This window comes from Heterocephalus glaber, unplaced genomic scaffold, assembly GCF_053883595.1.
Source record: "Heterocephalus glaber isolate CG9 unplaced genomic scaffold, H.glaber_assembly_v1.0 deba00000331, whole genome shotgun sequence".
Classification (NCBI taxonomy): domain Eukaryota; kingdom Metazoa; phylum Chordata; class Mammalia; order Rodentia; family Bathyergidae; genus Heterocephalus; species Heterocephalus glaber.
Window position 1 is genome coordinate 23,340,283 of NW_028258142.1, and position 27,282 is coordinate 23,367,564.

A 27,282-nucleotide genomic window follows, 5' to 3' on the forward strand; every position below is an offset into this window, starting at 1 on the left:
CATCTCAGGAAATAGGCCACTGCCCTAAAGATAGACTCGGACATTTTTTTCTATCAAAAAACCCACTTTCCTGTCCTTACCATGGAATAATTTGTGACCACATGGATGATGATAACATACGAAGTGGTAAGTGTCCTCAGAAGGACATCAGGGCCAGACTCCATGTTCAGAAAACCTAACGCAAAGGATTCCACTATAGGAGGGAGCATGCACACAAGTGCACACACGCACATGCTTACACGCACATGCTTACACACACACACACACACACACACGCACAGAGCCAGCCTTGCACTTTTCCAGCCTTCTCTGAAAACCATTTTGTTGAAGCAGTTGCTCCTAGAGAGAAGGCCCTGAGGCTCTGGACCCCTATGCCACCCCCACGTTTACTTTCAGGCAATGAAACAGCCTGGAGCAGTTCTCTCTTGGCTGGGATCTGCAAAAGAAAACACTCCACACTCCCTAGCTTCTGCTTTTGAATTCATGAATATCAATGGAGTCACATTTTCTATGCAAATAACATCCCACTGGGCAGAGACCAGGCTAGTTAAGAACCTGAATAATGCTTAGCCCTTGCTTCTGCGGTTTCTTCACCACAAAGGCTGCAGAATTACTAACCCAGACAGACTGAACCATTTTGCTTGATGGAAGGGCCGTTGACCAGAGGGTCTTCTCAGAGCATCCCCTGAATCTTGCAAAAATGAAGCACAACAGATGAGAGCTTGGTGGCCAGGCTGTATTTAGGGGTATGGAGCAGAGCCACTTCCCCCAATTTGCCCAGTCCTGTCCAGCTGTTATTTGAAATTTCTTTAGCAAGACACAGAGCTTTCATCCTAAAATCAGAAAGAATGCTTTAAGGCCCAGAGCCCTTAACATTTGCTTTTCCTTCCACCTGGAATATTCTTGCCTTAGATAGCCTCGTGACTTTCTCCTCTCTTCCCATAGGTCTCTACTCGTTTGTCCTTTATTAATTAGCAAAGACTTCTCTGACCTTCCTAAATTAAATGGCAGCTTATTCCCCATCTTGTGGAGATTTCCTCTCCACTGCCTTATCTTCCCTCCAAGCAGAGCACTTGCTTGTTTCTGTCTTCTTCATTCAAGATCTAGAAGAACAAGCACCTGTTTTCTTTACAGCTCTTTGTGGAAGAGTGTCTAACCCTTAGAGGCCACTGCAGGAACATTTGTTGAAAGGAAGATGAACAGATGAATCGATGGGTGAAGGGGAAGCTGTACGGACGTATGGATGTATTATGGTCATTGACCAATGGGCTATTAGGATAGGACTATAATCAAGACATTCACTCACAAACAATTGGCGTTGATCCCAAGGAGGAAGTTCTAACCAACTGTGGAAACAAAACCAGAAGTGGATCTTATTCATTAAATAATGATTGGGGGGAATTTTTAGTCTTATCTAATAGATGGCCTGAGGGTGTAGCTCAGTGGTAGGGCACTCGTATAAGCATGTGCAGGGCCCTAGGTTCAATCACTAGTGTGGCAAAAAAGAAATCTAATGGAACCCAAGAGCCCAGGTATTAATTTTGAAGGTGAGGATAGAATGCTCTAGAAACTGTTCTTCACATTTGAGAACTTGACATGTGCCCATGTTCTCCTCTCTGCCAGGATCATTCCTATTTTTCTTATCCATCGGCCTGAGAACACCATCCCATATGCAACAGTGGAAGAGGAGCTAATTGGAGAATTTGTGAAGTATTCCATCAGAGATGGGAAGGAAATAAACTTCTTGAGAAAAGAATCAGAGGCTGGTCAGAAATGTTGTACCTTCCAGCACTGGGTATACCAGAAAACCAGTGGCTGCCTCCTGGTCACAGACATGCAGGGTGAGGAGAACAGATAGTCCTGGGCTTCAGGGATACTGAGGGTCTGGGGTATTCTTAGGGGAGAGAGGAAAGAAGGGGAGGAGAAGGAGAGGTCTGCTGTATACCTTACAGCACCTTTACCTGAGTAAGGCATTACTAATGTCTCATCAGAAACAAGTTTGGCAAGGAACCTGAGATGACTAGATGGAATAATAAAGTGTGTTTTAATACTCGTGCCAATAATCCCTTCCCATTATGAAAAGTAACCAGAAAGAAGCTTTGTTGTTCTATCCTCAACAGGCACAAACTCAGAAGCACATATGAGAACCCACATATACCAAAAGATAAATCATATTTCATTCTTAATACATGAAAGGGTCTTTAGAATGCTCTAGGTTTTAAGCTCCCCCATGAATTCATAGCATACTTCCAATGTGCCTGAGATATTTTAGGAAAGCCGATTCTTGCATGAAGAGGGATTGCCATGATTAGGGTTCTGCCAGGATAGCCCTGAGACAAGTACAGTTATCACTTGGTATCCACTCGTTCCCCAAATCCTTGGATGCTCAAGTCCCTTTTATATGAGGATGTGGTATTTGCATGTAATTTGCACAAATCCTTTAAATCATCTGTAGATTACTTGTAATACCTCATACAGTATAGATGCTATGTAAGTAGTTGTTACAGTGTATTATTTAGGGGATGATGACAAAATTAATCTGTACATGTTGAATACAGATACAATTTTTGTTAACATTTTGGTGGGATCTGAGGTTCCAGAATGCATAGTTGGTGTGAGAGGACCAGAGGACCACTGTATTTAAGAACAAATAGCTCGTTTGGGAGGGAGTCCTAGGAAACAGAGGTAGGGGAGCAAAGAAATACAGCTAAAGAAGGGCAGGCAGCCAACAGGGAACACAAATCCATAGCCAATTATTGATGTGGGCAGTGGGGCTAACTCTGTGGGGGCCTGTGTGGAGAACATTTCCCAGAATCACCCACCATGGAGTGAGGGAGCTGGGGTGTCTACCCCTAACCTCCAGGACCACCAGCTGAAGGCTGCTTATGGCAGGGGCTTTGACTCCCCTGCACTTGCCACCAGCCACGTGGGCAAGCTAAGCTGGACAAAGAATGAGCCGAGGAAGTCCTTGGGCAAAGAAATGCTGGTCACATACAAGGATGCTAAGCTTTAGGTATGGCATGGTGTGGAAGAGCAGGACTGCCTTGCTACTCCCTGGGGGTCAGCCTTTGGGTAAATGACTCAGTGCTTCAGTACTTTGGGCATGAGGTTGCAGTGAGAATTAAATGAGATAGTAAAATGTTTGCTGCAGCAGCACCACATAATAAAATGTTCCCTATTCTGAAGTAATTATCGACTTATAAAAATTTTTAAAAATATACCGAGAAGTCCTCATGGTCCCTTTCACCCAGCTTTGCCTAATGATAACTAATCTTACATAACTAGATCCCATTATTAAAACCAAGAGCTTGACATTGGCACAATATAATTAACTGGACTACAGACTACTTAGGTTTCATTGGTTTTTGTATGTACTCGTTTTTTCTATTGAATCTTCATAATAATACTCCAAAGATAATATTAGATCCCATTTTGCAGATGAGAAAACTGAAAATCAGAGGCAATGATGTAATTGCTGCTGCTGAGCTAGTAAGAGGGTTCCAAGACTCAAAGCCACATTTTCTGTTGCCACATCTTAAGCTTTTCCCACTATACCACAAATTAACAAACTGACAGGAGGTTAACCGCCAACGTTTTGCAGTGTCTCCTGACGCTAGCAGGGCACAGTGTGTACCATCTTCCTCCTCCTGAGCCAGGGCCGGGAATTTAGCTCAGTGGTTTCGCTGCTTGCTGGACAAGTGCAAGGACCCAAGTTCAACCCCTGGTACCAAAAAAAAAATTTTTTTAAATAACCTCCTCCTGAGCCCTCTGAGGGGCTCCTTTCAGGCCAACTGGGAAATGCAACATCACTCTCCTGCAGACAGGCTGCTCTGCAAACTTAAGGCAGCCATATTGGCCCATTCTTTGGAGAGACCTGACCACCACACACATACACACAAAACATGGTCTTAACAGACAGCTCTCTATTCAGACTCTGGCTGTGAAACTGTTGCTGTTCCCGTCTTTTCTCCTTCAGAGTTACTTTTGCATTAAGTATAGTTTCTCTACTGAAAAACCGCACCCCAGAGCTTCACGCACAGCTACTTTTGCTTCTGTGCACCAGTTAACAACTGCAGTAGTGGAATATTACATTTCTCTGTAAATGACTTGTGGTGGTGCAGTGTTTTGGAATGGTGTTTATTTACTCTCTTCTGCTGAGAAAAGTCTTTTTGTTGTCTTCATCATTCTGGAATGAGATGCAAGCACATCTCTTCTCTAAGCAATGTGTTCACTTGTTATAATTATACTGAGACACTGGAATGAGGATTAATACAGACAAGCAAACAAACAAGCACAAAACTCGATCATCACTTTCTTGGACTCCTAAAAGTTATCCAATCCCTGGGTGCATTGGCTTGTTTATAGGATTGTGCAGGGGGCTGCAGCTTTGTGGAATAGAAGCCCTGGCTGTGATTTAGAATTAAGACCTGTGCCCTGGTAATAAATACTGCTAGGCTTTCTAAGGTCATATCACTGAAAAAACCCAAGAACTCAAATTCTAGAGAATAGACTCCTGTTACTGCCAATTTCCTCCTTTCTATCAGAAACAACCTGTAAATCATTATGATTTTCAACTCAGCAGCATGCTAGAATTTAATTTATTGGCCCCAAGTGATTGTGAATAACCTTGGCTGAATTGATGACAAATTACTAAATCAAGAGAGAGAAATTTCTTTTCAAATATTATATTCTCTTTTTCTAAACTGAAAACAACAGCTGGTAATTATGAGAAGCAAGGAAAAGCAATTCTCTAAGTTCAGAGACCTTTTGCCAAATGACTTTTAAAAAATTGAGCTTCTACACAGCTTAGAGCTGTAAATTTTAAATACATCTTTTTGTGAAACACGATGTGCAAAGAGGGCTTTTACAATTTGGTGTCTTTTTAAAAAGATAGACCTTGTAATAAAAGCTATGTGAAGCATTTTTACATACGTTCAAGTTGTTAGCAGCTTTGAAAGAATGAGATGAATTAGTTACTGACTGTGAAAGAGGCTTTTAAAATGCCCACTGGCACCCCCGAAGTGCCATGTCTAATTTAGCTCACAGGTGCACTGCAGAAAAGCCTGCTCATTGCTTCTGTCTGACTAACCAGTCTGAATAGCAACATGTCCTGTATTTTTGTCATGCTGCAGGCAGGCACTGCTGAATTGAGTGTTAACCCTTCAACTTCCCTTTCTTGGGCCTCTGGGATGGAGAACCACAAAATTAGATTGCCATCAGATCTAATCACCATGGTTGACTTTGAGAAGGGGCTGGCTCCTTCTTCTACGGAACAGACTGGTTGCTAGGCTGCCTGGCCCTTCTTTGGCCAGGTCACCTGCTGATGGCAGGGACAGCATTGCTTACAGCCCAGCCCACACAGGACCAGAATCAAAAGTGAAAGAGGCGGGGGCAAAACCCTGGCACAGTGTCTAGCAGGTCACACACTGGTGGGGTGACAGTTTGGATGCTGTGTCCTGTGATAAGAGTGGATGGCACAGTGAGGTCCATCGAGACTGGACAAGTTCCCAGATCCACCAGTGCAGGGAGACAGCAGCAGAGTGGATACCTGATTGGAGCAGAGATGCTAGCAAGGCCCAGGGGCCTCCACATCAGGCATCAGAGAGATGCGTTTCCTTCCTGCTAGGCCCGAGATAGATCAAGGATGCAGGCTGTGAGTGGGGACAGAGGGAGCAAGGATGGCTATTTTCTACTGCAGAAGCTGAGGGCACCTCTTGCTCTCCTCACCACAGAAGACAGTAGACAGTAGACAGTAGATTGTCCATTCTCCTTGCATTCCTGGCTCTCTACCTATTTTCCCAACTGCCCCTGCTGGAAAGGCAGGAGCAAAATATGACTCTTATCCTTGGAATTCCACCAGGGGCATCTGTGGTGCTCTGCAGAGACCCAGTGGGAAACACAAGTGCCTGTTTTATTGCTTTGCCTCTGGGTAGCCTCCCCCAGCCATGGCTCAATGGATAGAGGTTAGGACAAGTGTCAAAGGGTCAGACCGTGGGTTGCAAATGTCAGTGTCCCTAGACCACTGGCTAAAAGTCTTATTTATGTCAGGAACTGCTTTTCTGGATCTGAAACTGGTCCAGTAAATCTTCAGCCCTGAGATGGGAACCCATCTTCATGGAGATGGGAAATTGCATATCAGGACTTTGGCTTTGACCTGAGCAAATGTGACCTTGAACTTTCTCACTGTTGACATTGAACAGTGCAGTCCATGCCCACTCTTCCTTCCATTGTGTAATGATTTCCACTTTCAGTGAAGAAGCGGGGCCAGACCTAAGGCAGAGCATTTCTGAGGAGACAGCACCTGGGAAAGTGATAAGCCTCCGGTGCACCACAGAGCAGCTGGTTCCTTCTTCTATTCTGGGGGCGGCATAAGCCAGGCACAGCTGGACTCCCCAGCACCACCCCCTTTCGGAGGTCTGCCCTCCCCTTAGGCACGCTCCCCACAAGCAGGCTCAGGTCAGAGACACTGTCAGCTCCGGGGCTGGAAACCAGGAGGAAAGTGTGTTTATGCAGGAAGGGATATGATGACAGAGTTGTCCTTATCCCTGACCCAAAAGTAGATGGATCCCAAATAACTCAAACTCCATCTTTATTCTCTCTCACCATAGGTGTAGGAATGAAGTTAACTGACGTTGGCATAGCAACACTGGCTAAAGGGTGAGTAGAAAGAAATCCAGCGCCTGTCATTTAACCCTGGGCTTCCAAACACCTTCCAGGCAAACACTGTTAAGCTGATGTGGGCAAAGTGGATTTCTTGTCCTCACTGTGGCTGACAAATGTTTTGGGATTAATTCATTTCACATCTCTCACTTACATAAAATATTTACGGACTTTGTTCTCACAAGGAAACACATTTGTTTTCTAACTTTAAAACAAACAAGAACTCTTGCAAACACATTCCGAGGTTGCAGGAGTGCCATGGAGGAAAAAAAAAATGCCAGCATTATTGGGATGTCTTTTAACTAGGATATTTCATTTTTCTACATTTAATATCTTCACTACTAAAAAGCTTTTTTAAAAAATGTTCTATTTTTTTCAATTGAGCACAGTGAAGTCAACTTGTGTATTTTTAACTTTTTTCCTCTAAAAGTATTTTAGACAGCTGACAAACACTTGTAATAATTATTACAGGAGCTAAGGAAGAGTCATAATTGTTATTTGTGATTGATGGCTGTTTGTTTCCCTAGTTTAGTGGAGGGTGTCACTTTGCTCAGTTGTCAGCCCAGGTGATGCTATATTCTACCTGGGTATCTTTTTAACAAACTGTCCCTTCCTGCTGCTTTATCTGATCTCCACTGAGGAGAAAGCAGGATAGGATTCTTGGCAAGAATGAAATTCTCCTGGAGCTGCCGCTGCCTTTGCACTTGATTGCTCTTCCCACACCCTAAGACGGTCTGCAAGGAGGAGGAGAAGAGGGCATGTGGCCTTGGAGGGGATGGTTTGTTTTAAAATGTAGGTTCTATTGTTGATTAGGTATAGTGAGCCGACTGATGAGGAGATGACTGCCACTGAAGAGGAGGAGGCACATCAAGCCATTGGTTGGGGGAGCACAAGGAGAACTTCCAGGTCAGGCAGGAGCCAGAAGAGATGAGGCCCAACACGGGCAAAAGCATCTTTAGGATGCTTTTTCAGGAAGGAATGGCTAGGCAGGGTAAGCAGGCTTAGGATCGGCTAGTTTGAAAGTTTTCAATGGGCTCTGGGGCCCAGGGGCTGTCCTTGGTGGTCTGCTTCCTGTCGTGGAGTGACTAGGTGGGCAGATGGCAGTCATGAAGGTGGTAGGTGTGGGCACTGGATAGGTGGTCTGCATATTGAAGGTGCCCTGAAGCTGTGTCCCCTACCATCTCCAGGAATCCACCAGCTCTGACAGGGGCAGTCTGTCCAGGGTCAGTAAGGCCCCAGATGTCAGAAATACAGAAAATTAAACGGGGTGATGAATACAGCCCACTTGCCCTTGGCTGTGGGTGACTTATCTACACATACTTTCTGGATATTTCAGACTATGGGCATCAGCAATGCTCTAATAAATATGTTATTTTTTTAACTTTACAGAAGGATGGAGAAAAGTAGAAAAGGTGAGAGTAGAAAAAGTGAAAAGGGACCACTCTTTCTTTAAACCTCGGGATCAGAAGTCAGATTCATAAAATTCTCCCTAATTACACAAAGCTTCTAATTGAGCCTTAGAACCAAGATGCAGTTTGGACATCTTGCCCTGATGTAATTTCTTCTGAGAAATGCTCAGCAATAATGAAATGTAATGTTGGATTTCTTTCCCATACTCCTCGGCCAGTGCTACCCGGAAGCCCGGTTGTCATAGGCTTTGGGCAGCTTGGTCATGGCCGTGCCTTGTGAAGGGAGCACATCAGAAGGGATTATGATGCAGGAAAATAGCAGGGGCTTTAGCAAGATTTGGACCACTTACTTCTGCTTGTTCTGGCGGGAACTTTGCTTCTGGACATCATGAGTATTGTCTACCTTATGAGAGGGATGACTATGCACTCAGCTTCCCCATGGCAGGACCCTTTTGTGCTGATGGCCTTGCATCCCACCCACTTTAGCATTTGTCCTGGACAAGCTCCCATTTAGAAGCATTCCCAGGCATTCCCATTTAGAAAACAAATTATGTCTCTGGACCCCAAGGGCAGTTCCCAATGGGAGCCTTTCTTTAAAGACTCAATGTTCTTCTCTGCAGGACACGACAAATTCAGGCATCAGCTAGGCCAGGTTTGAGTCTGGCTTCTCATCATAGCAGCTATGTGGGCACACAACTTTATGTGCTAGAAGCCACTCACCTATAGAATGAGGACACTCAGCCTTGCCTGTGGACATATAGACCCTAAAGCTTGGTGTGAGCGACATAAATACTACTTTTTTTATTTTTTGGTTTTTTGAGACAGGGTCTCCTTATGTAGTGCAGGCTGGCCATGAATTCACTATGTAGCCCAGGTTGGCCTCAAAATTGTGGAAATTCTCCTGCCTCAGCCTCCAGAGTACTGAGATTACATGTTTGTGCCACCACATCAGGTTACCATAAATAATATTTTTCTTTCCTCTCTCATGCTTCAGCCTGACACCAGAGCAGGCAAATTTCATACCATTATTTACAACAAATTTCTACCAAAATAAAGCAGAAACCTACCCAAGAAGTTCCAAAAGTTAAGATGGACTTGAGACTGTAATGATTTAAGACATCTTTTAAAAGTGTGTCAGCAGTTTCCAGGAACCCAGACCGTCTGAGAGCTTTCCATGGCACATATATTTTTTTCTCCTAATTTAAAAAGAAATCCAATCCCTCGGTTTTGTTCTCAGCTTTAATGTGACTTATCTGGCCTGGGACAGCTGCCCAAGACCCATTAGAAGAGTGGATGGCTGAGCCCAGGGCCAAACGCTGCCTGTAAGTGTTACTGCTTTCCCACCCAAGGAGAGGTGGGGAGGGGAGGGAAAGGTGACAAGGGAATTCTGCTGTCTGCAGTCTTTTAAAGAAATACTAACTACATCACCTTGTCCATTTTTTTTAAAGTTTACTTTTAAAGTTGAATGAAAAATAGTTGAAAGAAAAGTAACATTTTTAAAGCCACAGATTTTTTTTTCCAAAAAAATAACTATCTTTAGAAGCCTATTTTGAAAAACTAATCAAAAGGGAAACTTCTTCCATGGGAAGGTAAGGGATAGTTGAACGGCCCCTTTACAGGTTCCTTGGGAACCCCGTGCTCGGAAAAAATCCAGCAGCAATGGTGACAGTGAGGAGGGTCAGGGCCAGTGCTGTGTAGAGGAAGGACCAGTAAGGGCTCTGCTTGAGGGAGGGAGCATTCTGAGCTGAGGGAGATTCCCAGCAACAGGAGGTAAGCCAGGATGAGAAATGTTCAGGAGGGACATCAAGGAACACAGGTGAAAAAATGAGAGGACAGCAGCAGGCTGCAGGGGACCTGCAAGGAGTCCAGGAGAGGAGACGATGCCTAAGGTTGGACTAAGTATGCTCTCCCAAGCTTGGCTCTTTCAAGGTAGAAAAGAGGGAGCTGCAAGTTCTGTGGAAGGTTAGTGCCTGGCAGTGCTCAGATGAGGGAAGGGTATCCATACAAAGCAGCGCTCAGGGTCACTGAAAGAAAATATTCCCTGTCTCATTTTGTACTGTGTATTTAGCTGACACCCCCATAAACAGGACCTGTCTTACTCTCTTCTTTAATGAAGTCAAAGGTTGTGATACTATTTGGGAGTAAATAAGTCATTTATAATCTCAGAAAAGAGAGAACTTCTTAATTTCAATTCAACTTTCCTTGGTAGTCTAATCCTTAAGAACAGAAGTACTTCATGCATCTCCCTGTGCTGGTATAGGATGACGTCTGCAAGTGCGTCACCTGTACCTCAGTACTTTTTATCTATGGCAATATTGAGTGCAAAACTTCCAACTAACAGAGTATGGCAAATAGGACTGTTTCAACATCCAATGATCTATTTCATAGGTAGATACTAACTGGAGCTTTGAATACATTTCTTTTTCCTTTTTTTTTTTTTTTTTGTTTTTTTTTTTTGGTACCAGGGATCGAACTCGGGTCCTTGCACTTGCGCAGCAGGCGGTGAGACCACTGAGCTAAATCCCCAGCCCAAAATTAGGAAGGCTTTTAGTTTTTTTGGGGGGGGGGTACCGGGGATTGAACTCGGGTCCTTGCACTTGCAAGGCAGGTGGTGGAACCACTGGGCTAAATCCCTGGCTCTTTTTCCTATTTATTCATTGTATTTGGGTTTGGTACTGGGATTGTACTTGGGTCCTTCACACTGAGCTATATCCCCAGCCCATTTTATTTTTATTTTTGAGACAGGGTCTCACTAAGTCTCTAAGTTGCCAGGCTGGACTTGAACTTGTGACCATCCTGCCTCAGCACATCTCTGATTTGAAATTGCTCAGCCACATAGAGTTCTGTGAGGGAGACAAGATGAAATGCCTATTGTAACTGGAGATTTGGAAATTTAACCTGGTCAACCCAAAGCAATCTGAAGCAATGGGGAGCAGACTGGCACATGTCCTGTGGGCCCTGCAAATACATACATGTATGGCCCTCTCCAGCCAGCTAGCAAGTTCCTGGGGAGAGGGCGGGATTGTAATTCAGCCACCAGAGGGCAGCAGAGCCAATACTTTGCTCTCTGTAGTCTCCAAAAACAAAAACAAAAACAAAAAAACCAGTTTCCCATTGCTGGATTGAAGTAAGACAAAGAGAAGTACCTGAGCTCTTCTCTTCTCTTCTCAATCAGCAGGCATTAGGCCAAAATAAGGTGAAGACAAACAGCCGCTAAGGACACCCCTCAGTGTGGCTGCAGCCAGCCTTGTGCCCTCCTACCCTTGGAAGTCAGGGAGGCTTAAGGATGTGCAGCAAGTGTCAGGCATCACAGACATGGAAAGCACAATCAAGGGACCCTGAGTGGGATAACGAGGGGCTTATTCCCTGCAGAGGAGCAAAGGTGAGGTAACAAGGGCCCACACACCAGGGGACAGCTGCGCTGAGAAGGCAGGCTCTGCTGGCACCTGCCCAGCCGGCTCTGATCCTCTAAGCCATGTCAGAGGTGGAAGTTTACAACAGACATTCCCCTTCAGCCATGCTGAATGCCAGAGAAAAGACTGTCGTTAGCGACAGCAGCAGCCCACTGTGGAGCCATCACGCGTCTACAGGCAATGGAAGTAACAGTGGCCACCGAGACGTTTAACCCAGTCCAAGTCCCAGACGCCAGGAGAGGGAAGGCCAAAAGCACCTTGGGGACGGGAAAAATGGAACCTCATCTACACTGCAGGTCCCACTCCTGGAAAGTTTGGGTGTGTGGGGTGATGCCAGGCAGACTATTTAAAGCAGGGGTGAAAACAAAGGGACCTTGGAACAGGATTTCCCGGCATCTTTGGAATGCATCTCAGCAGGACCTGAGCAGGGCACCAACCAAATAGCTTAGCTTCCTCAAGGTCAGGCCTACCGGGAGCAATCATCCTAAGTACCTGCTTTCCCAGACTGCACCACAGTCCCTCCTACCCGGAAAGAGGGCTGCATGGCGTTTTAATCTGACAAGCCCTGCTGTCTAGAGCCACTCCAGATGATTTATCTGGCCAGCCTTTGCCACAGAGTAAGACTGGAGGCCCACGAGGGAAGAAGGATCTCACGTACGTACGTGTGTGTGTGTGTGTGTGTGTGTCTGTGTGTTTGTGTCTGTGTGTGTGTGTGTGTGTGTGTGTGAAGGAAGCCAGACACCTACTGAAGGCAGAAGACAAGCAGCCTACAGAGAGGAAATAACAAGGGACCAACTGCCAGGATGGTCCACTCTGGAGGAGCAGACACCTCCCTCGGGGCGCTGGAGCTTGTTGATGGGGAAGGCCTGCCATCAGTGCTGTCCGGCCAGCTTCCCCCTGGAAACATGGCCTTGCTTCCCCTCTCCCCTCACGCAGTTGCCCAGTACTCTCCTGCCTGGTGCCATCTCCCACAGTGTGTGGCTAGCAAGAATCCTGTGCACTTCTCCCTCCCCCTCCCTACCTGTGGCCCTACCTGGGCAGAGAAAATGGGGGCGGGCCTTTGGGAGCCAGCCTGATGGGGCTTGGGACAGTGGTAAATCCAGACTGCTTATCTGAGAAATGTCTTCCCTCCAGCGTTTCCGCCTCAGCTATTTACCCTCAGCTCTAGTTTCACCTTCAGATAAGGACGTGCCACCTAATAATGAGTGAATGATGAATGACTGCTTCCCCAGGGCCCCTCTCTGCTCTCTTCCTCAGGCCTCCCATCACAGAGAGCCTTCTGGGGTAGAAGTGCTTTCAGAACCAAGGAGAACAGGAATTCTGCAGATGTGCAGGGTTCTAGAATACTCTCCAGCAGCCAGGACTAGAGCACCCTCCTGTCTCCTCTGTAGAAGGAGGCAACTTAGAGTGTTCTGCTTTCTTCCAGCTGGGGTGGGTGACAGAGAAGACAGTGTCAGGGTGGTTTCCATGGAGGCAGCCCAGGCTGTTGCTTAGACATAGGCTGAGGGAGGAGCTATAGGGGTGGATGATCAGGGCAGAGAGTGGGCAGGAGCTAGAGAGGGGGAGCCTGTAATCCATGGGAAAGGGCTGAGTTTTGTTCTAATGGAGACAGAATATTCCATTTGGGCACTTGCTTGACTATGATCTGACTTATACTCTTAGTGCAAGTGACAGTCAACCACTAAGGGGCCATTTTGATAGGCCTGGAGAGTAGTGGCAGTGGCCAGAACTAGGTGCCCCTAGAGTTGCCAGACTGGTTACTACAGGTCAGTTGTGCAAACAGAAGGTCACCCTGTGGAAACCTCAGAACGCAACTTCTCTAGAAAACACAGATATGATTGCCCTGAAGTGCTCAGTGAATTTACAGAAACATTTTTCAGAGTTACTATGAAAATAAGATTTCCATTGTCAAATGATTTTGGGAAACCTATGTTGAATAGTTTGAGGGGGGTTTTTTAGGGTGAGAGTTCATAGATTTTTGAAGAGCTGATGGGCAAGGAAAGGCATAATATAGCATTTCTCACACAAGTGATACTACAAAATATTTTTGCAAAGCATCTTGTGGGACTCTTACTCCTTGAAACATATTTTAGTAAGTGGCTATTTGTAGGGGGAAATGGCTATGAAGCCACTTCACAAGTGTCCTCTGACCGTGTCTCTTGCTCAGAACACTGTGCTTGTGTCACTTGCCCTGTCAGATGAGCCCTGTACCATCTTTCGGCGGTGAGGCGATATGAGAAGCAGCACCTTTTGAAATTCCACTGCACTCTACTACAGAATCCTGTATGTGTGATTGATGTGTCTGTCTGCCCTGCAAGATGGCTGCTTCTGGAAAAGAGCCATGACACTCAGTGATTTATTCCAGTTTCCTTATAGTATCTGGCATAGAGCTGGTGCCCATTGAGTGAGAGAATGAATCAATAAATATGAAGAAATGAAAGGCATTGATGGAATTTCAGGAATTACTAGATGTTTCCAAAGTGGGAGGCTCCCTATGTCCCTTGCTTTGCATGTAGGTGACAGTCACAATGCACAAATCTAGCCCTGGCTATATTTTACGTATGCACCTACACACAATGTGTTAGCTTTCTGTTACAGTAACAAAATAACTGAGAAAGTCAATTTAAAAGAAGGAAAAGCTTTTCTGGCTCACAGCTTTGGAAGCTTCAGTCCATGGCTAGTTGGCCTCATTGCTTTTGGGCCTGTGACAGGGGGCAGTGCATTGTGCCTGGAGCATATAGTGGAGGAAAATTCTGACCTCATGGCAGCCAGGAAGCAAAGAGAGACAGGAAGGGGTGGGCACGCTCTCAGTGACCTAACTTCTTCCCACCAGGCCCCACCTCTTAAAATTTCCACCCGCTTCCTGTGGTGCCATGATCTGGGGACCAAGCCTTTAACACACAGGCCATTGGGAGACATTTCAGATCCGAGTTATAGCACACACGTGCCTGAGTGTACACATACACACACGCACACATACACACACCAAAGAAGGGCTTTGTTTCAGTTCCTAATCTACATTTTCAAATGGAATCCTTGCCCTTAGAATCATTCCTTATGAATGAAAAATTTCTTCACTAAGTACATCAAATTAAAACTGTTTTAAATAGCTATGGCTTGCTTCTAAAAGGGTTACCAATGTGTGGGCAAGTTTCTCTATAGGGTTCTCTTACCTCGCTTAGATTTCTTCCAGTGAGTCCTTTATTAAGCTGTCCAAGAACCTTGTTCTCTTCAACACAGCCAGAACTGGATGGCTGTTTCTACAGTTTTGCTCTACTCATCCTTCTCTATAGGTGTGTTTGGAGGCAATCACTTGCGCAGGGAAGCTGGGAGCAAGCAAGTGGAGAGAGAGCTGGCCATGCTGTCAGATGGTACCATTTGTGTGAGTCTGAGAGTCTGTGCCATGCCTTATCACGATGAGAGGAGAGAGAGAGAGGAATCATTTCAAAGAAATCAACCTCACACAGTTGCTCACACATAGTGCATGTCAGATCTTTGTTGAGTGAGGGCAGGATTGTGTAAAGATAGCTTCCCAACTTCTCTCTGAGTGGAATGCCACAGTATGATTTTATCATGTTGCTTGACACAGGCCTCAAAAGCAGAAGTTTTACCTGTGTCCTAATTTAAATGTAAAGACTTTTCCAAAGTCAAATGAGGATATATTGAATAGTTTATGTCCTTGCTACTCAAAGTGGGCCTCTTGGTTCCCTCAGGTCTTCTTAGAAATGAAGAATTTCAGGTTCCATCCTGGACCTTCCCTGAGTGATATCCAATGAAATACATGTATTGTTCTGCTTCTGGAGACAGTGACAGCATGGCTATACATAAAGTGATGGGCTGGAAAATTATCCTAATGGGAGGTTAAAGATAAAAAGATCCAGTTAGTGAAACTCAGCAGAGCTGAGGCTTCTAAAAATGGAAATGTGCAGAAGAAAGTCTCAAATACAAGGTTCTTTATTCTATTGTATTAAATGCTTAGGACTGCCGTAAAAAATTATCACAAATTTAGAGGCTTAAAATAATAGAAATTTTTTGTCTCATAGCTGTAGAGGCTAATATCTGAAATCAAAGTGTTGGCAGGGTTGGTTCCTTCTGGAGAGTCTGTGGGAGAGTCTGTCCCAGGCCTCTGACGAGTGCCTGCCATCCTTGCTGTTCCTTGGCTTATGGATGTGTCATTTCAGTCTTCACCTCAAACATCACATGATCTGCCCCTTGTGTGTCTGTGTCTTCACTCTTCTTCTTATACAAACACCAGTAATATTGGGCTAAGGGCCCACCTCACTCCAATAGGAGCTCCTCCTAAGTAACTATGTCTGCAGTGACATTATTTCTAAATAAGAGCACACTCTGAGATTCTGAGAAGGATATACCTTCTGGGGGGATGTACTCACCCCTGCATGTCCATCCAACAAGAAAGACTGGTGTGGCAAGTTTCTGTGATGGTGCTCATGTAGCAGAGATGTCGTGAAAGTCCAGTTTTGCAGTCACCCCCGATCCCGAGGGCTGCAGATAGCATGTGTTACAGGCAAAGTGTGTCACAAGGCAGAAGGACTGTATTTCCCATTGCTTGCCTAGATGAAAGTTTGGTGAAATTGGACTTAGGTCCTTAGAGTGAATCTGGGGTTAATTGGTCTAGAAACCTAAAGGTGTTGCTCTATGTTTCTTCCCAGGCAAAGCCAAAGCCCACGATAATGACTGCCAGTTTGGGAGAACAATAGGCCAAAGCGGAGACCCAACATCTTGGCTGAGAGAGTTCAAATTAAGAAAGGAGAAAGATGCTTAATGCCGTAGATGCTGGGTAGCAAAAAATAAAAAGAAAGAAAAAGTCTGCATTTCAGAGAGCAGTAGGAGGGACGTTCAATATTGCCTGAAAAGCCAAATGGAGAGTCCAGCATTTGATGAGGAATGCTCTCGTTTGGATATGATTTGAAGGGCTGGGAATTTAGCTCAGTGGTTCTGCCGCCTGCCTCGTAAGCACAAGGTCCCGAGTTCGTTCCCTGGTACCAAAAAAAAAAATGTCCTACCGGATATGATTTAATTGTGTCCCAGAGGCTCATGAACTACTTGCTTGGTCCCCGTTGTGATGATTTTGGGGTCATGGAGCCTCTAAGAGGTGATGTGTAATGGGAGGTGAGTAGATCATAAGGTGTGGCCCTGGGAATGGATTAATGCTGGTCTCCTGGAGTGAGTGAGTTATCTTGATAGCTAATTGTTATAAAGTGAGGCCAACCCATGTGCATGGCCCTTTCTGCACTAAAACATTTCCTTTTCTGCTTCTTTACTGTGTTGTATGCATCAGGGGGTCTCTCACCAGGATGCTGATGCCATGCTCTTTGGACTTTCTTTATGAAGTATCCAGTCTCAGATGTTTTGTTATAGAACAGAAAAAAAAAGGATCACTAGAAAGAGGGCAAGTTTAGAAAAGTGAAGTGAAAATTCCCCTGGACCCCGATTAGGTTGCTCTGAGGAAGGGGCTGGTATCTATTCATTTGTTGCTTGAGGAAAAACACCCCTTCCCCTCCCTGACAGAAATTCTGGCCATAGAAGAGTGTCCTGGGAGAGATCAAAGCCTATGGAGAGAAGATGTGCACATGTGCCCCTATTCCAAGAAGTGGCTTTCATGTCCTCAGGGAGATGCAAGCAAGAGGTTGGAGAGATACCTTCTCTGGAGGACTCCAGAGAGTGTGTGCTCCAGCCACGCCTTGAAGGGGGCTTGGGGTGAGAAGGAGCCCCCCAGACTGTGCAAGGCTGCCTTTGCTCGAGGCCCCATGCTTAGACATCTAAGTCACGCAGATCACTTTCCTGTTGCCTGACTGGCTTTTCTGCAAGTATCTAAGCAAAAGGTTAAGTGAGGGAAAGGACACTGCCAGATTCCTGGAAGAATTCTAGGTTCCCAGGGGCTACCTAGAAATCATGCTCCTATCAGAAAACCTGCCTTTTCCATTCCAGAGGCAGGAACCGTTAGATAAGGACTTGCTTATTACACAGCATTAACACTTAGCTGCAAGGCAGTGTCCTGGGAGATCACAGTGTAAGTTGTTTTTTCCTGCAGAAATGATATGTTGTATGAAGGTTTGAAAAGCCTCATGGTAGTCGTGACATAGATGACCAGGAGTTGTCTCCCATGTGCTTAAACTGGGAAGCTGCCTCTGTCCGTGACGTTCCCAGCTTATCTGCGATGGTCAGGAAGTGATATGAGGAAAGGGAGGACTCCTCCCAGCACAGGGCTGAGGCATTCCACTATGCCTGACAAATGCAGATTCAGCTAGCTTTGTGTCCCCCCACAGAATGCTCAGGCATAAAAGAAGCACAGATAGGCTGGCATTATGATCTTTTTTGGGGTCTCCTGAAGAGAAAGATAGAGATGTAGAAATGACACGCTTAAACAGAGGAATTTTCCCCAGCTTGCTAGATTCAGCTCTATTCTTTGGCTGACTTTTTCTTCAATAAATGAGCTTGGCTTTTAGAATGCAGGTCACTTTTCACAGGGAAATGGACTATGTGATCCCAGGGGCACAGCAGCTCCCTCAAAGGATGGAGAAGAGGGTAGGCTGGATTTGCAGCAAGCATGGAATTGCAGGCCGATGCTGTAGCTTCAGAGAGGACAGAAAGCTTTCATGCCCTTAAGAGCTTAATACCCAGCATGGTTTACATAGGGAAAAGAGCACAACCCCAGTCCCCACTCATTTCAAGTATGCTCACACTTATGGTTTCCACCAGCAAATGAAGGTGTCAGGTCAATTTCTTGAGTTGCCTTAGGTACAGCATCTGAACCATGCCAATATTGCAGACTTATTTTTGCCAATTCATGCTGGCCCTATTAGTAGAAGTGGCCTGAACACTCTCATACCCAATAGGGCTAGTCTCAGGGTATGTGATCTATGCACTGGCATGGGGCTCCATATTCAGATGGACCTTGTGTTTGGTTTAATGCTCTGCTGTTTTGTCTTGAAATTCTTAATAATTTTTGAACAAAGAGTTCATCTTTTTTTTTTGTATTGAACCCTGCAAATTGTCCATGGCCCTGTATGCCAGACACACTCCTTCCTACTCTTTTACTTGGAAAATACCTCATCCTCCAGTGTTAGCTTCAACATCCCTTCCACAGAGACCCCATCATAAACTGGTAATGATAATAATAACATGGCCAATATCAATTGAATCTTTACTATACGTCATGCACTGGGCTAGGAGGTTTGTATGCATTTTCTTGTTTTATCCTCTCACAAACACCATGGGGTAGGTATTATCCTTCCCATTTTGAAGATGAGAAAACCAACAGCAGCTAGGAGAAGCTCAGTGTCCAGGCTCACTAAGCCTGCTGTAGGGCTTCACCTGCATCATGGGTCACTGTAAAGATCTGAAGTCTATCTTCTTCCCTAGACAGCAAGTGCCAAGGGGTCAAGTCTTGTTTCTTCTCTGCTGTACCTGTGGCACACAGTGCTAGGCTAGGTAATCCTGTGTGTCTAAATTTGCAAAGACAGCCCTGACATGGGTCAACACAAGAAGAGAACATTGAAAGAATGCTTGGAACAACCACAAAAATTGAAAACACCTCGGGCTTGTTTTAGACCTTTGTCTGTGTGCTGGGTTCCACTGGGTTAGATGTCAGGGGCATGTGGATGAGGGGAGGATATTGGCCTCCGCAGCATGTGGAGGAACAGATATCTCCAGCTCCTCTGCTCACAGTGTGTGAGCACTGTGGAGAAGAGGGGCACAACCAGAGAGTCAACCCTTGGGGATGTGGCTTGGTTGGGGAAGCCAGAAAAGGCTTCAACAAGGACTGAAGACCAATGGGACTGAAGGACAGAAGGGAGGTGGGGATCCCCCACACAGGGAACACTCTAGGCACAGACTCTGGAAAGGAGCGAGCATAGCCTCTTTTGAGGGCTGAAAGGAGGTCAGGTTGGGAGATGTGGCCAGCTGGCAAGATCGCAGGGAGGGCAAGGCATTTTGTCTTCATCTTTGTTTTTCTTTCAATGCCAGGGTCAAAACCCAAGGCCTCACTTGTGCTAGCAAGTCCTCTATAACTGAGCTGCAGCCCCAAACCTATCTTTATCTTCATAGCAATAGAATCTTAAGCATGGGGTGACATGACTCATGTTTTTAGAGGTTTCTCTGGTGGCAGAACACATCAATGGGGAGCAGCTGAGCAGGTGCCAGGTGGGCCATGCAAATGGAAGAATGTATGCTTCCTAGTGCTTATTTGGGGGGCACTCTGCATGTTGAAAGAAAATTCCTTTGGCAATCAAAGGAGCTCATCTGTCGTGAGAAGGAGGACCATTGGGGTGCCTCAGGATGATGTCACACTTGGGAGAGGACAAGGCTGGCTATGCATTCACCCTGGCCCAGCCAAGTTCTGGATGGGGTGTGCCTGGGCCAGTGCATATGGAATTTGGGGATTTTCTGACTGCTGGCATAAATACCTGCAGGGCACTTTTCCAGTTACAAAACAAGTGGCAATAGTTTGGTGTCCATAGAAACTCAGCCCAGAACATCTGAGTTTTCAACTAGCTTTCTTGATGGATCTTGTTCAGCTGCAGGTGAAGAAGGGGGTGTGGAGAACCTCGGCACTGTCCATTCAAGGAGCACACTAACTTGCCATGACTGGGATGGGAAAGCAGAGTCACTTACAGTTCAAGCATCAACCCAAAGTAACGGTCCCTGAGACTACTCCTGGGCAGGGGTCAGCATGGTCCCTCCTACAGCCAGCTGGAGGCAAAGGCCTACAAGGTGGGATGTTACAAGAAAGAGCTGCAGGAGGAAGATTCACAGGGCTTCCTTCTCACCTTGTATCACCCTACTTTGTTTTCTTGGGCTGGTCACATGACCTTTCAGCCTAAATTCCTTCAATTATAAATTGAAGGGTCTACACTGAGTAATGTATTCCAGTTCTAAAGTTCTAGAATTCTTTATTCAGAATCTCTGCATGGACAGGGCGACTTTCAGGTCACTAAGAAATCTAATTTTTATCAAAATGATGCAGCACTAGTCATTATGGCTAAGAGAAGTAGGACAATGATGTGCTGGTATATTGCAGCCATGGTGTCTGCTCTAATCAAAGGTCTCTACATTACAGGCCAGTGGATCTTCATCTCTGCTGGATTCCACAATCTTTGTTTTTCTCTCTTTCATTGACAGTCATGATAATCAAATGGCTATTCTTGCCCCAAATTGGAACAAATATATATATATATATATATATATATATATATATATGTATGTATATATATATATATTTTTTTTTGTACCAGGGATAGAACTCGAGTCCTTGTGCTTGCGAGGCAGGCAGTGAAACCACTGAGCTAAATCCCTGGGCCGGAACAAATATATATTTGTGCAGTTTCTTTTTAAACTAGTAAAGTATCCTGCTTTTAAAAATGTTTTCCTTTCCCTCAAACTTACAGGTACAAAGGATTTAAGGGCAACTGTTCCATGACCTTCATTGATCAGTTTAAAGTATTACACCAGTGCAACAAGTACTGTAAAATGCTGGGGCTGAAATCCCTTCAAAACAACAATCAGAAAGCAAAGAAGTCAAGCCCTGGGAACAGCAAAGTTCAGACAAACTCTGTAACGGTGAAGAACCCAGAGCTTGGGGCCCCAGCAGAAAAGAAAAGCTAGCATCTCTCGCAAACTAGTGGCCACCAGCTAGCAGAACACAGGCTGTGAGTGAAAATCTGCAGACGCCCAGAAGGTGGTAACACAGCCTGCGCGGAGTGTGTGGCATTCCTTACTCCCAGCCGCCTGAGCCCCAAGATGCTTCTGTCCTCATCACCTGCCAACTAATGAAATGACCTCGGAATGAGATTTGTGACCAGACTTGTGGAGACACTGCGTCAGATGTCAGTCTCAAAGACAGTCCCTTCTTTTTGCATTGTTACCAAACTCACGTCTTCTGTCTGTCTGTGTATTTTCACGTGGCTTTGTTGTCAAGGACTTGGTGCTGAGCAGGGTCTGTCCACAGCCCAAATCCTTCCAGTCTCACTCCTCAGCTCAGGGTTCTAGGCCTATCCAGCTTTGATGTGAACACAAATCGTCAATGTCGAGTTTTGCACGAGTGTTGAGTATGCTGCTATTGCTGAAAGAGGCTCCCGAAATGTAAGGCCACTTTCCACCATTGTTCACAGTCACTTACAATTTTCTGTTTCATTAAATTCATATTTAAACAAAAAGTGTAAGATTCACTTATCATCATACACAACAGTTCTTTGGAATTTGTGCCGTATTTCATATTCCTCCAGGATTTAGTAATTTCCTAATAGGTTTACTGGAGCACAAAATGTTTGCAACTATGTTTCCGCTCATTCCTACATTATAACTTGGGCTCCATCACTTTCTGTTTTGCTCCTAAATATGGTCTCCCTAAACCCAGGGCTGACCCTCAGTGGGTTACACCAGAGATGGGGTGCCCAGCTTGCAGGGACCCTGCCCTCCTCTACTCCACATGAGTTTCCTCAAAGGCCGAGCCTCCTTCCTTAGAGATAGATCCTTGTAGGAAATTCTGGAAAAAGCAAAACTGATGCAAGAGGACGTGTGTGCAGCCCCTCTCAGAGGGGGCTGGTGGCCTTCAACAGGAGACTCTTGGCTTCTTTAGCTTTAGAATATTGTTCTCCTCAAGCCTGGGGTTTGATTTTTAAAAGAAGGAGAACATAGATTGGATTTTTGTTTTGAAAAGGGATTTAAAGGAGAAAATGCTTGTTGGTCACATCTCAGAAAATTTGCCATTTCCAGGCTGTCTTCTGAAGTGATTCCCTGCCCTACAGATTATAAACTACTCATTTCTTTAAAATGTAGCCAATAGAGGGATTGCTTTGTCCAGAGAGAACCTACATATGTATTTATCAATGGAGTTCTAGGAAGTTCCACGATAGTGAAAAGGCACAGGGCACAGTTTGATTGGGTCTATCATCTATCTATCTTCTACCTACCTATCATCCATCTATCTATACCAACTATCACCTATCATCTAACATCTATCAATCTATCTATCTCTTTTAATCTATCAATCACCAGTCTGTATGTCAGTGTGGGTCAAACAAGAGCAGAATACTTTCTTTGGTAATAATTTGTACTTATAAAAATAATATCAACACAAGTGTTTAAAAAGTACAGAAAAGTATAAAATGAAAAGCCAAAGTCATCCTGGAACCCTCCTTCCCTCTAGCTGTCTTTGAATCTTGACCCGGAGAGACAGGTACAGGGAAACAATTTTGTGCTTCGTGGCCAATCCATGTTGTGCTTCTCTTAGATGGAGCTATCCCTGCCTCCTCTCATAGAGGCTTAGATTTTTTTTCAAGGTGCCCATGTTGTTTTTGTCATATGATCTCACTTGTTTACAGACATTTGGAGGTTCAGAGACAGAAGGGGCACCTGCACTGGGAATTGCTGTAGCCAGGGCTCTTAAGGATGGCCTTACTGCGGCTGTGTGTGGCCATCTGTCCAGCCACCCCTTCTTTTCTGAGACAAGGTGCTATTTTTCTTGCACAGTCAATTAACAAGATGGGCATGGAGCAGGCTTTCCTACACCAGCGTTGTGGGTGTGAGATCTCAGGACTGTCCATCCTCAATTTTAACACATCCAGTTTCTAATGGTTCTCCCACTGGTCTTCCCATTGGGAGGACTAACCATATAGTGAATGCTCAACCCAGCCACTGAGGTAGGATGGCTCAGTGGGTCTACCTGGGGGTTTTGTACCCTCCTGATGCCTGCAGGGTGGTCACATATGTATATGTCTCTGTTTCCCAAAAGGCGTGGCAGTGGAGCTCTGTGATGGGCAGATCACAAAAATAAATGAAAGCTTCATGAAAATGGGCCTATATTCACAACAGCAGATTTATCGCTAACGAGAATGGCAGGGAAATGATGACTTTTTGCCAGTGGGCATCATGTTCTGGAGAGGTCTAGTGCCGGATGTGGAAACAGCTAGCTTGTATTAATATTTCATGTTATCTTATTGTACCAGTGCCTCCCAGCCGTGCTTCTGACAAGCCTCATAATAGCAAAGGTTTCAATAGAATCGTATTTAAAAGAATGCCAAAAAAGTAACAATTAGTTTCTAATTATAAAGTATTTTCTTTTCTAAATATACATCCTGTTTTGTGTGTGTTGGGCCTGCTTTCAATTGGATCTGGATGGGAGGAGCTTGCCAACTGCCTAGTTCCAGCTTGTTTTCTCTGTGTACATTCTGCTCTGCTGGACATGCACACCAAAGGGAACAGAGCAGCATTTATTCTCCATTTGAATCTGTGGATGCCACTTGGGCTTAACTATTTTTTTTCTTTTATTCAAAGAGGCACATAAAATTGCACCACTATACCACAATTGATTCTGTTGAAATCAAAGTTCTAAGATGCTTTTTTTATTCTTAGAATTTCCAATAATTATCCATCTGTTAGGATGGATATTATTTCAGATCTAGAGTATCCCCAATTCTCATGTGTTCAGAAATGAGCCTTTTAGAAGGTGATTGGATTATGGAAGTGCTATAGCTATAAATGCCTGGATTTCATGCATAATAGAGAAGTGTGTATCATAAATAATCTTACTATTCGTTGGGGGAAAACAGTACTATAAAAGATCACCTAAAATGTTTTAACTGTAAATTAACTGTATGGTTCTTTTTTACTACTTTTGACATTTAAGAAAGAAAGAAAATGGAAAAAAATCATACCATATGGTGCATTTATGTAATAATTCCTTTTCAGGGTGTAGTTTTCAAAAGTCATTCCATACTGACTATTTCCTTGGCCCTATGCTATAGAGCCCCTAGTGTTTAGGCAACTGAGATTTTCATAGTTTTGCTGCATGTCTCTCAAAAACTTGCTTTGAAGCATCAAGAAGCCCTCACTGCCTAAAAATGTTCCAGAAATTTCTGACAAGCCCATGTACATCATCCTCACACTGTTTTTAGATAAATGCAGCTTTGATCAGTAGACCTTCCAGCGTCCTGCTCCTCTTTCATCTCCTATCTTTCTGAAAGACATGAATTTTGAGCAGGGCATCAAAGGAGGTGATGCCAGCAGAGAGAAAAATGGAAGGTAGTCAATATGGGGGAACTGTCAAGAGCCAAGATTCAGCAGAAAGGAAGAGCATCTTTGAGTGACAACAAGCAAATTTACCTGGCAAAAGGAAGTGTTCCATGAGTAAGGTGAGAAGGGAGAGCAGGATGAGGGCATGCTTAAAGTAGGTCTTCCCTGACTGGGCCAGGAACTAGGCTTGTTTTCATGGGCTCTATGAGGTGCTAGAGGCTTAGCAACAGGCATGAGCTGAACTGCTAGTTTCTGCCCAGGTGGGAGACAGATGGAAGGACAGAGAGCAGAGCATCTTGCCACATGGAGCATGTCTAGAGCAGCAAGCAGGAGAGGACAGCTTCACACTACATCTAGAGGGGATCAAAAGCAAGTCATGAGGAGTCAGAGAGACCCAGTGCATGGACTGAATGATTATATCCACCCCTTTCCCTGTGTTCATATGTTGAGTTCCCACCCCCACAGCGATGATAGGGTAGGGCCTTTCAGAGGTGATTAGGTCTTGAGCCCTTATGAATGAAAATTGGTGCCCTTGTAAAAGACGTCCCAGCAAGACCCCTTTCTCTCCATCATGTAAGATTCCATTGAGAAGACACAGTTTATGCATCAGCAAGTTGACTCTCACCAGACACCACAACTGTTGGAGCCTTAATCTTGGACTACCAGCCACCAGACCTGTGGGAAATAAATTTTTGTTGTTTATAAGCCTCCTAGTCCATGGTGTTTTATTATAGCAGCCTAACTTTAGGGATGAAGATAACAAAAATGGAAGGGAGAAACAAGATTAAGACAGAAAGTGGCCCGGGGATTTAGCTCAGTGGCACTGAGACTGCCTGGCAAGCACAAGGTCCTGAGTTCGATCCCTGGTACCCGCCCCCCCCCCCAAAAGACAGCAACAAGGCTGATTCCTTCTAGCACCTGGAAACTTCCTTCTTGAAGTAGATTTCCCAGGGCTTTGTAGGGCAGTGTTATGGTTTATATCTAGATATTCACACCCCCCCCACCCCCACCCCCCCCAGCCTCATGCAATTATAGCCAGGGCTTTGGGAAGGTGAGTGGATTATAGGGACTATAGCTGGCTTGCTGTTAGGAGGCGGGGTCTGGTTGAAGAGGCGGGTCACTGGAGGTGTGGCCTGGAGGGGGTTATCTCCCTCCCTGGCTCCTCTCTTCTCTCTCTGCCTCCTGTCCAATCATGTGAGCCACTTACTCCTCCAGATACTTCCACCATGCTGATTATGCCTGGAGCAGGCTGACTGTGCAAGGACTGAAACTTCTGAAATGTGAGTCAAAATAAACCTCTCCCTTTTTAAAAGCAGGTGTTGGGTATTTTGTCCTAGCAAGGAAGGAAGTGACTAAGACTGGCAGTGACTGGCTGAGCGGGAGTGGAGAGCAGTTTGTGATGGGAAAGTCCCAGCAGTCCATCAGGATGATAGATTTCAAGAGGGGGAGCCACTGTTTGCAGGTAGCCCTGGACATTTGTGAGGATCAGCAGACCACAGAAAATTGGACCCTCAGCAACTGGTTCACTTGGTGTCCCTGTGGCTTCCCAGGAAGTGGTCTTGTTTCGTCATGGTTTATGTCTGTATTTACACATCTTGCTAATTGTGCCTCATGATATGGTCTTGAAGATCAGTAGTCTATTGCTTCCAGGTCTGTGCTACAGGAAACCAATGAATTAAACTCCTTGCTGCTCCAGACTGCAGGTTTGAATTAGATGTGATCTTGTGCCCATAAATCATGCCCCCCTTCCTCCCAGGGACCAAGAGTGAACCAAGATGAATCTACTTAGCCCTGCCTTCCCACTCTCTGCCCTCAGTGCCCCACTTCCTGGAATCCAATTCCTTATGTGCTCATTTCATGTGGCTGAGGAGTTCTAAAAATCCCATCAAGAAAAAAAAAAGTTTGTGTTTGTTTTAGCCATCAGTCTTATTTTAATTTCCTGGAGGAAGTAGGTGGCCTTGCTCCTTAGAAAGCTTCTCCTACTTGGCTTGAATTTTGAGGGTCCATTTGCCTTCATATCTAGGGCTTTGGGGCATTATCTTTGATTTCTAGGCCAGTATTTTCTAGGGAATAAATTTTAAAAGAAAAGTATGACATTTTTCTCTGAATTACTCAAACAATCCCCTCAATTTTTACCTTTTATTTTATTTGGTCTCTTTTATTTAGTATCTTTTCTATAAACATCTTGTTTATAGATGGCTCTCTCCTTCTCTTCTAAAGAACATTGCTATTTCTAGATAAGACTCAAATTCCTCAAGGACCCTTTCCCATTCAACCCACTTTCATTCAACCTAGCCTTCCTCAGTCTTGACCGGGCACTAGAATATCAGGGGGCTTCAGAAGACCCTGGTGTGGGGACCCACTGAAGGCATGCTGAGTGACGTGGTCAGGTGTGACCCTGACATGGAGATTTTGGACTGTCTCTTCATTAGTTTGGGTGAAAGGATCTGCTGCTGTAACATACCCAGGAGACAACCCACATGGAGCGCTTGCTATGTTTAAGTTGCATGTAGTTATGGATGAAATGTTCAGAAGTACTTTCCCCATCTCCATCCATCTTTTGGAGATACGATGGCATAAGTGACAAGTACAGCACACACAAGACACCAGTCTGAGCATGTGGCCAAGTTGTCAAAGAAGCATTCTATGCCAACCTCCAGAGAAATATGAAAGCGAAAGAAGGGATACCCGAGAGACTCCCCAGGACAGCTTTGCTGAACTCTGTTTTCCTGGGGTTCCTCTGTCCCTAGCCTATAGCAGGCCACCTC

General features: G+C 45.0%; 1 protein-coding gene and 1 long non-coding RNA gene across 8 annotated transcripts in view; both read left to right on the forward strand.

Moving 5' to 3' along the window:
- Alpk2 (alpha kinase 2) overlaps positions 1-22,546 on the forward strand; it is a 170,240-nt gene extending 147,694 nt beyond the window's left edge. For 5 of the 7 annotated variants that reach the window (XM_087192049.1, XM_087192050.1, XM_021239234.2 and 2 more), the window contains 3 exons: positions 1,624-1,841; positions 6,609-6,657; positions 20,890-22,545. In XM_087192049.1, coding sequence (XP_087048175.1) covers positions 1,624-1,841; positions 6,609-6,657; positions 20,890-21,106 — 484 coding nt within the window. In that variant the 3' untranslated portion in view covers positions 21,107-22,545. Of the gene's footprint in view, positions 1-1,623; positions 1,842-6,608; positions 6,658-20,889 lie in introns of all 7 variants that reach the window. The other 2 variants (XM_087192051.1, XM_021239237.2) reach the window with 2 other exon arrangements.
- A 3,112-nt stretch (positions 22,547-25,658) lies between these two features.
- The window catches only part of LOC110344629 (uncharacterized), a 58,475-nt gene continuing 56,851 nt past the window's right edge, over positions 25,659-27,282 (forward strand). Inside the window, exon 1 of the long non-coding RNA XR_002387306.2 lies at positions 25,659-25,794. This is a non-coding gene — a long non-coding RNA (uncharacterized LOC110344629). The remainder of the gene's footprint in view (positions 25,795-27,282) is intronic.